Genomic DNA, 13,108 nt, shown 5'->3' with positions numbered 1-13,108 from the left:
CCCATAAAATGTCCATCAGTCCGAACAAGTCACTAAGAAAACTCGCCCAGGAAATCGATGTTAGTGTCGGAACGGCCCACACAGCTGTAAGGCAAAAATTAGAAGTTTTCCCATACAAAGTGACAGTCGTGCAAGAACTGAAAAATACTGATCATGGCAAGAGACTGCATTATTGTCAATGGTTCAAAAATTCCGTTCAACAAAATGGAACGTTTTTCACTGATGAGGTGTGGTCTCGCAAAATTCTGGTATGTGGACTACTGCAAATCCATTGTGTATTCGTGAGGAATCACTTCATTCTGTGAAAACAGAAGTTTGGATTGCAATTTCTAGACGTCGGATTGTGAGTCTCATATTTTTCACCGAAACGATAAACGCACAACGATACTGCAGTGATATTCTGTACCCATTCATAGGAGAACTTGTGTTAAGTGAAATAATGAACGGTTATTTCCAACAAGATGGTGCAACCGCGCATACAGCTCGTGTTCCAATGTCACTGCTTGCTGACGTTTTTGGTGATCGCGTAATTTCACAGGGACTTTGGCCTCCACGATCGCCTGACCTAACACCACCTGACTTTTTCTTCTGGGGTGCAGCGAAAGCAACTGTCTATAAAAACCGTCCAAAACCCATCGATGAATTGAAAACTCCAATATCCACTTTCACTGCTTCTGTTACAGAAGAAATGTTTCAGCTTGTGTTTGGTAACATGATTAGACGAATTGAATCGTGTATTCAACAACAGGGGGGGGGGGGGGGGGACAATTTCAACATTTAATGTGAAAATCTGTAAGTAAAAATGAATATTCAGTAAATTAATAACTTTTATTTCACTGAGTTTCATTTCGGTATGTTCACTGCATACGGCGTGCGCGGCTAACAATCATAGGCACTGCGGAGAGACTTTTTGAACACCCCGTACATTCAAACAGAAACTGAAAAATAACTTCTGTACATACATTACAGTTACAACTGATATTGTAAGTAAAACTGTAAACAAATAAAAGCTACTGATTATACAGGCAGTTTGCTCAGCGTCATGAATATCTTTTCTTCCGGTTAGACGACCTGCCTAGAACTGTGTCCTCTTTATTGAGTTCATCACATTAGATCTCCACCAACTTTGACATTATCTCACAATTGAAAATTTATCGCTATAATTTGTTAGATCATTGTATAATGTGCGACATAACCTGTTTATGTCATGATCATCAATAAATGGATGTACCTAGAACAGCTACTTCTTCTTCTGCATTCTTTTTCTATTTTGACGTCACACACAAAGCGTAGCTACTAGCTCCTCTACGTTGATTTCGATACTGCGTGGGAACTGAAGAAACTACGCTTGGGGTTCTGCTGCCAGATGTTGCATGGTTGCCACATGAGCCCTAACTAATAGTGGGGCATGCCGCTGAGCTGTCCGAGTGGCCACAACAGCCGTTTTTCTTGAGGCATTCAGTGCGTAGCGCGCTCCCGAACAGAACGTTTTATCGTTGATGTGCAACATAGACTATGTGGACAGTGAGGACTTAAATGTCAGTACCAAAATACACGTGTATTTTTGGCGGAAGGTACCCAACTATAATAGGAGGTGCAATGCACTGTTATCAATAGCCATACCACTTAATAAGACAGAGTGGGAGAAAATGAAACTACAAGACAGGAAGATGATAGACACAGAGACAATGAATAAGTTTGATTTTTCTACTTCTCTTATATGTACAAGCACATTCGTCTTCATATTCATAATAGGAAAGCCATTTAAGATTTATTCCTTGCAGCAGTTTCTCCAAGGCACTGTCATGACTAGAACACAAACACTGCAAAATCATCTGTGACAAATTTTCCTTTGTGTTCCTTCTAGCTCCACATGCAGACATACGTATGCACATGTTAGGGTCTCCTCAGATCTTTAACCATCAACAATCTTCACATAATTGCGATTCACACAACACATTGCAACTATGTAACATTTATCAGCTACTGTTATATCCGCCACTTACTTGCTGAAGTACCTTCAACAAAACTGCTAGATCCTGATAATTTTTTAAAAAAGATTAAGTGTCACATTTTTTTCTGGAAAATGTCTTGAGAGATTTTTTGGTTGGGGCAAATGTCTCATCAGCCATAAATACAAACAGGGGTCCGGGAAGGACAGATTGCAAGACTGATAGACCGATAGCGAAAAATTTCCTGTGTGTGTAAATTCTTTTCTCTCTACCAGATGCCTTGGAAAATTTTTACCCCTTCACGACCATAGCCTCTCACATTAATATATGTAAAAAAGTAACTAAGGTCACTCGTACTAGAATGATCGGAAAGAATAATCCCTAACCACTGTATTTGTTACACTTGGAAGGAGAGACAGCATTGGTCGTATTTTGTTGTTTTATTATCCGCAAAATCGATTTTCGGTCACTTAGTGACCATCCTCAGTGCTAGAATTTAAAACGTTTCACATAACGATCAGAGAGTATAAAACAGAAAATCACAACTACATCTGCATATGAACAGAACAGTTGGTAGGAACATACCTGTAATATACAATTTAAATTGGTAGGCACTGCTGTCAACAAGCTTAGAATGACTGAGGCCGCTGTTTACATGCACTTGTTCAGCAGACCTCGGTGTGACAGGGCTTGGAACGCCCTCTATGTGACATGTGTCACGTGAAGACTTAATATTACTGGTTTTGCGAGATATTAACACTAAATAACTCTTGTGAATTTGTGAATCATGAAGTAATTCAAATTTAAAATGTACGTAAAACACATAGCAGACGAAGGGGGAAGGAAACATCTAAAATACATTGGCGTATTTTCTGGCGCTGCAGTCCGGAACCGCGGGACTGCTACGGTCGTAGGTTCGAATCCTGCCTCGGGCATGGGTGTGTGTGATGTCCTTAGGTTAGTTAGGTTTAAGTAGTTCTAAGTTCTAGGGGACTTATGACCTAAGATGTTGAGTCCCATAGTGCTCAGAGCCATTTGAACCATTTGAACATTGGCGTATTGTTTTTTAAAAAAAAAACTTACAAAACATAAAACAGATCGATAATAAGTTGTCAGAGTGCAGGACAGGTAAAAGAGAAAAAGACAATGAAAAAGAATAATATATGAATAACATGAAATGAGGTATAACACAGGTTTTTAAAAAACATAATACCCACCATCTGGCGTGGGAAGTTACAAGACTAAGGAGTCAAATATATAAGAAATAGTAATAGTACTAAACTGCCATTACGTAATAATTAAAATGCCGTGAAACACAATGTTCATTACAAAAAAGTTTGTAGGTGCGTATAAAAAATTTTGTTATCATATTTAACCGACATGCTGATGTACGTCTCGTTTATCCCTTTGGACAAGCTAGCATTGTTATAACAGTGGTTATAGGCTTCCGCATAAGCACTGGGTCAGAACCCATACATACATGACATCAAATATACACGGTTGCTTACTGTAAAACATAGCACCCAACCATTTGGCGTGGGAAGTTAGAAGTATATCGTTCTTGATTTACGTAAATATTACGTTAAAACTGAGAAGTCAAATATATAAAAATAGTAATAGTACGAAAATGCCACTAAGTAACAATTCAAATGCCATTAAACAATATTCATTATAACAACAAAAAAGGTTTGAGGGTGTAGAGTAACAATTTTGTTATCATATTTAACGACGTGATAATGTACATATCATTTGTCCCATCACTGGTTGTATGCTTCCGCATAAGCACTGGGTCAGAACCCATACATACATTCACAGGTTGATAAAACAGTAATAAAATTGCAAAGCAACCGGTTTTGAATATTAATAAAATAATTTGGTTTTACATAACTTATAGTAGCAGTGGGACCCATATGAAATAAAAGCAGACTTAAGAAGTACCTATAATTCTAATTGTGTTATTGAAATAAATTTGCGGAAATGTCAGTTTTGACGACAGATAATAGTTTTTTCGATTGAATTAACTGACATTCGATAATACTCAAAAAGATATCGAAATATTCCCTCAGTTTCTAGTTTATAGGCTGTATTCACCATTTCATCCGCTGTCTTTGACTTCGACATTGCGAGTAATGAACAAAGTACCAGAGCTGAATTGCTATCCAACGGATCACTGTGAATTGCTATTCTCCGGACTTTGCTTCATGGCCCTAACAAGAAAATCACCGTACTATGGGTAAAGGGGCACCATAGTATCAGAGGCAATGAACTCGTCTATGCTCTTGCTATGACTGCTGTCCACCATGAGGTAAAGAAGTGTGAACACATTCCTCACAAGGACGTTCTGCCTGAAAAAAAAGAAATGGAAATGAGCCTACTGCATTGTCTGACGGGTCCCCCATTCGGAGAAGTTAGGCCGCCAAGGGTAAGTACTTACTGCATTCGACGCCACATTGGCCAACTCGCGTGTCGGGGATGTGGATGTAATGATGATGAGGACAACACAACGCTCAGTCCCTGAGCGAAGAAAATCTCCGGGAGTCGAACCCGGGCCCCTTGGCGTGGCATTCCGCCGCGCTGACCACCCAGCTAACGGGGGCGGACTCAGCTTGACGTGTGGCAGCACGTAACTACCTTATGGAACAATACGTAGCACCTGTCGTCTCAGCTAAGTGTACATTATTATGCAACAATACTACCGACCATAGCTGTGTGGCCGTCATATCGCCTTCGTTGTTGTTGTGGTCTTCAGTCCTGAGACTGGTTTGATGCAGCTCTCCATGCTACTCTCTCCTGTGCAAGCTCCTTTGTCTCCTAGTACCTACTGCAGCCTACATCCTTCTGAATCTGCTTAGTGTATTCATCTCTTGGTCTCCTTCCACGCTGCCCTCCAACACTAAATTGGTGATTCCTCGATGTCTCAGAACATGTCCTACCAACCGATCCCTTCTTCTTGTCAAGTTCTGCCACAAGCTCCTCTTCTCCCCAATTCTGTTCAATACCTCCTCATTAGTTATGTGATCTACCCATCTAATCTTCAGCATTCTTCTGTAGCACCACATTTCGAAAGCTTCTATTCTCTTCTTGTCCAAACTATTTATCGTCCACGTTTCACTTCCATACATGGCTACACTCCATACAAATACTTTCAGAAACGACTTACTGACATTTAAATCTATACTCGATGTTAACAAATTTTTCTTCTTCAGAAACGCTTTCCTTGCCATTGCCATCTGCTTTCAGTACAAATTGTAAATAGCCTTTCCCTCCCTCTATTTTACCCCTGCCAACTTCAGAATTTGAAAGAGAGTATTCCAATCAACATTGTCAAAAGCTTTCTCCAAGTCTAGAAATGCTAGAAACATAGGTTTGCCTTTCCTTAATCTTTCTTCTAAGATACGTCGTTGGGTCAGTATTGCCTCACGTGTTCCAACATTTCTACGGAATCGAAACTGATCTTCCCCGAGGTCGGTTTCTATTAGTTTTTCCATTCGTCTGTAAAGAATTCGCGTTAGTATTTTGCAGCTGTGACTTATTAAACTGATAGTTCGGTAATTTTCACATCTGTCAACACCTTCTTTCTTTGGGATTGGAATTATTATACTCTTCTTGAAGTCTGAGGGTATTTCGCCTGTCTCATACATCTTGATCACCAGATGGTAGAGTTTTGTCAGGACTGGCTCTCCCAAGGCTGCCTTCGTACATGCCACAAAAAGTTTCTGGTCATCATGTTCCACCCGCACATCAGCCATGGACTGTTCTGGCACTCCCTTGGTACATACTACAGAAAGTTTGTGGTCACCATGTTCCCACCTGCACTTGAACCATGGACTATACTGAGTGCATCTGTATCGCCTACACCTGTGTGTTTGTGGCGTGGAGGAGGACATCGACCGCATTGTGTTCAGCTGTCCACTGAGAGAACGAGTGGTGACCAGTTTCGTGCAGTGTTTAGTGCTTCATGGCCAACAGCTCCCCAAGAGAATAACGACGCAACTCACAGCGCATAATGCGTATCACTGTATTAACATATACACAAGATGTCTCTCCTAATGTTTTTCATGCACACTGTCTCCAGTGTTTCGGCTGGTATTTGATATTTAGTTATTGCTGTGTGCAGCTGGAACAGCCCAGACAAATGCTGGTCGTCGCGTCTGCCATGCGACTCCCAGCATTGATGGAAAAAGCCTGTTTGTTTCCATTTACAATCAAAATGAATTTTAAAGCGGAATTTAGTTTTACATACTCGTTCGACTGAGGCGGTCCAAATTTAGTCTGGGGCGATATTTGTTGTATCGATACGTATTAACAGGGGCAGTAAGGCTCGAAGAATAACCAGTACTCTAGCAGCTAGCCCGTGCTGCCTGCGACCCCCATGCAGCAGCGCTGCTCAGTCGGAGCTACAGTACTGGCTATTCTTCGAGCCTTGCTGTCCCTGTTAATACGTATCGATACAACAAATATCTCCCCAGACTAAATTTGGACCGCCTCAGTCGAATGAGCATGTACAATTCCGCTTTAACCCTTTCCTAGGTCCATTTTCTGTAGCAAATCAGCTAAGACAATTTTTTTGCTATCCTGTTACAATTGTGATCAACGGACTATATTTATTTTTTTCGTAATTTTATTTTCGGGATTTAGGACCAAAAACTATGGTGGTACATATATCACCACTGCACCATTTTGAGGTATTAAAACTGTGGTGGTAGATGGATTTCCGATACTAAAGTTTACTTACCACAATGTGAAAACATTCCTTGAATTTTTATCACACAAGAAAGGTATGAGTTGATACGGGTCACAAGAATCTGTATTGCAGAAGCGAAGCAATGTGCTCCGACAACAGTAGTGATCCAACGACAAACAGAAACTGATTACTGTAGTAGTTTTCATACACCTGGTTTAGTGTACCATCACAAGATGCGTCATAGACAGAGGTGGCAAGACGTATTCCCAAAAGCTTTGGGTACCCCTAAGTTGGTGGTAAGTATACTTCCCAAGGACCACAAGCGACAAATTAACTTTGTGGTAAGTATACTTCCCAAGTCCCTTCCTGAGACTACTTTGGTAGTAACCATACTTCTTAATAACCATTTCGACACCGTTGTTTGGTGGGATATATAAATCCCACAGTCCTTGAAGGCTATATTTCGCAACAATCAGAAACTGCAACAGATGCAGCGGAATTCCACTAGACGCCAGGAGCGTACAGAAGTGGTAACACATATTCCCTTAAATGCCGTACAGAAATACATTTATTTGTAAGTAAATCCCCCAAGCCCTGCGAAAGGGTTAACTCATTTTGCTTGTAAAGGGAAACAAACGGACGTGTTCCATCGATGCGCGACGTCATCACCAGTATTTCTTTGAGCTGTTTCCAGCTACCCACTGCAAAAACTAAACTACAAATACCTGCCGAAACACCAGAGATGACACGCGTGACGAGTCTTAGCTGTATAACTTTTTAGTGGCTGAGTGTAGAGACGTGCTAAGTACCATTTTTTTGAAAATTTATTTTTTTCATTCTAAAGGCGCTGCATCCATGCGAGTCTATTATACTAATAGCGCTCTATCATATGCCGAAGGTAACGAATCGTAACAGTGATGAACAGGTGTCGCTGGTGCCAGCTCCACGGCCATGTTCATTCTAAGCGTGCTTCGGAATTGAATATATCAGTTAAACGTATTGGCTGCCACTTTGTTTGTCGTGTTGTGTTGGAGTAACACGTGTACATTTGCAATCGATTTGGAACAAGTATTGTTTGTGCCGACTCTTACGCACTCGGGTAGGTTCTACTTACTCCAGCTTTCATATTACAACTTCTGTATTCTTGCTAAGGTCGACAGTGATCGTGGCGTGAGGATGAAGTGTCTCGTGGAGCTAACAGCTTAGCATCATGTCTATGCCATGTCCTGAACTGCGCTAAAATTACCGTCAGTGCAGTTGGTAAGAAAAGGAAACTTGTTATTTGGAGTGACAACTGTTGTGGACAAATCAAAAACCGTGTACTTATATATGTGTGTACATGATCACAGTGTCTTGCGAGATATTGGGCTGCATATAACCCAAGTATCTGGTTTCAGACCACAGTTTTCTATCTTGTGATAGGTATTTTGCCATAATAGAAAAGCACGAGAAGCTAGTCCAGTATTGAGTATCTGATGATTAGCAGGAAGTAATTACTTCAGCACGCCCTTCTTTACCATTCAGCACACTCAAGACGGACAAAAAGTACTTTACTGACTTCCAGACTGCTGCTGATAAAATCATCAACACAACAAAGCTAGAGAACAGTTTTGGTGCACAAATTAAAAGAACCTTACCTGAAATACTGCACATCGAAAGGACATTCCGTGATGTTGAACAGCGGGAAACTGTAAACATCGTAATGAAATGCAAAGCGATATCATTTATACCCAACTGTCAGCAGAGGAAAATATTTCACGATTGTCTGCTGAAAAGAAAGAGGATTTTCTTGATATTGTACCCGTTATGCCACATCACCATCGGCAATTTTTTACTGTTTTGTTTAATGGTGCTGCAAGCTGATGATTTTTGTTTCGTACTGTTCACATGTCTTAAGATATTTGTATTTAAATATGTTTTGTCAATGCTATATTGTCTAAAACTGACATGGTGGGACCGTAGCTGTGTTCAGTTAATGTAGGTTGATGTTTACAAAGAAGAAGACAGCAACCAGTCGCTATTAATAATGCTATTTATTTAAGTAAATAGCGCCGTAACCGGTTTCGAACTGACAAGTTCATCATCATATAAAGGCACATTTGCATGCCGTGCGTGAGTTTCCTCGGAAACGCGAAATCTTAATTAAATAATTAATCTCTGACAAATAAATAAAGCCTATGGCACAGAACTGCAGCGCTATGCCGCTGATAAAACAAAATACAATTACGACACTCTTATGTTTCATTAAGAAGGAGGAGGAGGTCTTGTAGAATAGCTGAGGCTGGAAGCACGTATATTTTATTAACTGGCACACGGCCATTTTTGATGTTATATAAGAACACTGCGAGTTGCAATCTTACTAGGCACTCGATTCTGTAAAGAATTTATATTTATGAAAGTAAGTTGAATTATTTAACTGTAGGTTTATTCGTTGAATATATCTGACTTAACTAACTGTGTAAACGTTTTTATGTTTAGTAGACAGTCACCTCTGTACGACGTATTGACATGGCTGGCAAATTATTCTAATATTGAGATTTAGATTTTGAGTCCGCACCTACCGCAGCAGTCTTTGGAAATGATTTAAATACGAAGTCCGATTATTTGAGTCTTATTTCACGGTCAACTACGAATAACATTGCACTTACGAAAAAGCCATTGTCAAGCGTCTGATACCAAATAATTAAACGTCCACGTTCCAGATAAGCAAATATTAATTACAACCAATCACTATAATACATATTTAATAATTAATATTTTATTTTATTTTATTTATTTACTTATTTTATAATCAGACTGCTGTTCGCAAGATTCACAAGATGCACTTTACGTAATCGTCAGTTTTCGATTTTTATTCTCCCACTGTAGCGAAATATTCTTGGTGTGTTTGCGCCATCGAAAATTCCGCGAAATTTTGCTGCAAAGTTAAAGGATTGTATTTTTGAGATATTGCAAAGTATATGGAGCACTTATATGATTTGAATATCACGATATTGTGCAAAGCACCACACAGACACACACAAACACACCGAAAAGTATTTGCCGCATCTATTTGCCGCATCTTTGTGTCAACTTCACACGTGGCAAATAATTTTTGGTGTTTCCAGAATGAGATTTTCACTCTGCAGCGGAGTGTGCGCTGATATGAAACTTCCTGGCAGATTAAAACTGTGTGCCCGACCGAGACTCGAACTCGGGACCTTTGCCTTTCGCGGGCAAGTGCTCTACCATCTGAGCTACCGAAGCACGACTCACGCCCGGTACTCACAGCTTTACTTCTGCCAGTACCTCGTCTCCTACCTTCCAAACTTTACAGAAGCTCTCCTGCGAACCTGCAGAACTAGCACTCCTGAAAGAAAGGATATTGCGGAGACATGGCTTAGCCACAGCCTGGGGGATGTTTCCAGAATGAGATTTTCACTCTGCAGCGGAGTGTGCGCTGATATGAAACTTCCTGGCAGATTAAAACTGTGTGCCCGACCGAGACTCGAACTCGGGACCTTTGCCTTTCGCGGGCAAGTGCTCTACCATCTGAGCTACCGAAGCACGACTCACGCCCGGTACTCACAGCTTTACTTCTGCCAGTACCTCGTCTCCTACCTTCCAAACTTTACAGAAGCTCTCCTGCGAACCTTGCAGAACTAGGTTCGCAGGAGAGCTTCTGTAAAGTTTGGAAGGTAGGAGACGAGGTACTGGCAGAAGTAAAGCTGTGAGTACCGGGCGTGAGTCGTGCTTCGGTAGCTCAGATGGTAGAGCACTTGCCCGCGAAAGGCAAAGGTCCCGAGTTCGAGTCTCGGTCGGGCACACAGTTTTAATCTGCCAGGAAGTTTCAATTTTTGGTGTGTTTGTGTGTGTGTGTGTGTGTGTGTGTGTGTGTGTGTGTGTGTGTGTGTGTGTGTGTCGTGCTTTGCACAATATGGAGATATGCAAATCATATAAGTGCTGCACATACTTTGCAATGTTTCAGAAATACAATCCTACAACTTCGCAACAAAATTTCGCGGAATTTTCTATGGCACCAACACGTCAAGAATATTTCGCTGCAGTGGGAGAATAAAAATCTAAAACTGACGATTATGTAAAGTGCATCTTATCAATCTTGCGAACAGCCGTCTGATGATGAACTTGTCAGTTCGAAACCAGTTACTGCTCTATTAACATAAATAAATAGCATTATTAATAGTGGCTGGTTGTTGTCTTCTTCTTTTTAAGAATCAACCTGCACTAATGTTTTGTCAACTATTACTGTATGATATCTCTATTGGACTTTGCTCATTTAGTCTGAATAGGGCAATGTTCAAGACACCTTGTGCTCTCAGGTTTTTAATTTTCTTTTTCTACACAGTGTAATGCAATTTTCTCTCGCCTTGCAGCATAGTTGATATTTCAGGCTGATAATAAATGTTTAATTGTATAAAAACGTGGATGCTAATGTTGCGTATCAGACAATATTGCGTTTTTGTTATACCTTAAGAAATTAATCTTGGTCCTTAGCATGTTTAAAAGTTAGGTCTTCAATTACTCTATACAACACATATCGGTGTTCTACGTGATTCGTGGGTGTATGTGACTTTATGATGGTTCTTGTTGTTGTGGTCTTCAGTCCTCAGACTGGTTTGATGCAGCTCTCCATGCTACTCTCGCCTGTGCAAGCTCCTTTGTCTCCCAGAACCTACTGCAACCTACATACTTCTGACTCTGCTTAGTGTGTTCATCTCTTGGTCTCCCCTCCACACTGTCCTCCAATGCTAAATTGGTGATGCCTCAGAACATGTCCTACCAACCGGTCCCTTCTTCTTGTCAAGTTGTGCCACAAACTCCTCTTCTCCCCAATTCTATTCAATACCTCCTCATTAGTTATGTGATCTACCCATCTAATCTTCAGCATTCTTCTGCAGCAGAAAGCTTCTATTCTCTTCTTGTCCAAACTATTTATCGTCCACGTTTCACTTCCATACATGGCTACACTTACATGGCTGACACTTAAATCTATACTCGATGTTAACAAATTTCTCTTCTTCAGAAACGCTTTCCTTGCCATTGCCAGTCTACATTTTATATCCTCTCTACTTCGACCATCATCAGTTATTTTGCTCCCCAAATAGCAAAACTCCTTTACTACTTTAAGTGTCTCATTTCCTAATCTAATTCCCTCAACATCACCCGACTTAATTCGACTACATTCCATTATCCTCGTCTTGCTTTTGTTGATGTTCATCCTATACCCTCCTTTCAAGACACTGTCCATTCCGTTCAACTGCTCTTCCAGGTCCTTTCCTGTCTCTGACAGAATTACAATGTCATCGGCGAACCTCAAAGTTTTTATTTTTTCTTCATGGATTTTAATACCTACTCCGAATTTTTCTTTTGTTTCCTTCACTGCTTGCTCAATATACAGATTGAATAAGATCGGGGAGAGGCTACAACCCTGTCTCACTCCCTTCCCAACCACTGCTTCCCTTTCATGTCCCTCGACTCTTATGACTGCCATGTGGTATAGTATATGTAGTTTAATTGGTAGCATTTCATGTATCAAAGACTGGCTGCTATACATAAGGAAAAAAGAAAAATATTGCTTTTCCGATGCGTGTGTCTGGCTGTCTCACTGCCAACGCCTTCCAATTTTTCCTGCTCTTTGTGACTGGGACACTTGCTGAAATTACGGCCGCGTTTTTTGCAGCTCAGATTGCACTGGAAAAGACGACCACAGCCTCAGTCACGGGATGAAAGGATTCTCTTGACTTCAGACACCAAAATTTGCACGCAGCACCATTTATTTGCGTCACGTTACAGACGTGAGAGACAGGACAGGAGAGACGAGTGACTCCTGGCCGCTGGCTGGTGTGGGGCGGAGCCTCAGGTGGCGGTGAAGCCGCCGTCGACCGGCAGAGAGACGCCGTTGATCATGGCCGCCTTGTCGCTCAGCAGGAACAGCACCGCGTTCGCCACGTCCGTGGTCTCTGCAACACCGCACCACACCATAATCTACCGGTCTAGATTTCCTCCCCATACATCAATAGCTTCTTACACACCGTTACCCAACTGACTATCTGTTAGCTCATGGGTTTGGCTTTAGGAAAGGTAAAGGCACTCAAACTCGATAAGTCAGTGTTGTATGAATTCATGTAAACGATACGCAAATAACTAATAAATCGCAAATGCGCTCCGAGATTGAAATACTCGAAGCTGGCGTACACACACACATTCAAGACACGACAATCACAGGGGCTTTTAGTTCAGAAGACGCAAACCGCACAACGGGAGGCCGGTCCCTTCAGAGGACGAGTCAACGCCAAACGCCGAGGTGACCGCCCGTGGAGCGGAGAGAGTTTGCCTGAGTGAAAGGAAGAACGACCCCGTGTTCGGCTTAAAAGCAAATTCCACTACATTGTGTGGGAGCGCCCAGCCTACGCATTCTTTACAAACAGACCACACAGTTTCAGAGGTTTTCAAAGGGAGACAGCAAATGCCA

General features: G+C 41.3%; 1 protein-coding gene across 1 annotated transcript in view; it reads right to left on the bottom strand.

Moving 5' to 3' along the window:
• Window positions 1-12,392: 12,392 nt before the first annotated feature.
• The window catches only part of LOC126210193 (D-erythrulose reductase-like), a 71,689-nt gene continuing 70,973 nt past the window's right edge, over window positions 12,393-13,108 (bottom strand). The window contains exon 5 of the mRNA XM_049939370.1: window positions 12,393-12,596. Coding sequence (XP_049795327.1) covers window positions 12,493-12,596 — 104 coding nt within the window. The 3' untranslated portion in view covers window positions 12,393-12,492. The remainder of the gene's footprint in view (window positions 12,597-13,108) is intronic.

This window comes from Schistocerca nitens, chromosome 10, assembly GCF_023898315.1.
Source record: "Schistocerca nitens isolate TAMUIC-IGC-003100 chromosome 10, iqSchNite1.1, whole genome shotgun sequence".
In the NCBI taxonomy this organism is placed as follows: Eukaryota; Metazoa; Arthropoda; class Insecta; order Orthoptera; family Acrididae; genus Schistocerca; species Schistocerca nitens.
Note: the sequence above shows the minus strand (reverse complement) of the source record. Positions and strands in the feature narration are given on the sequence as shown.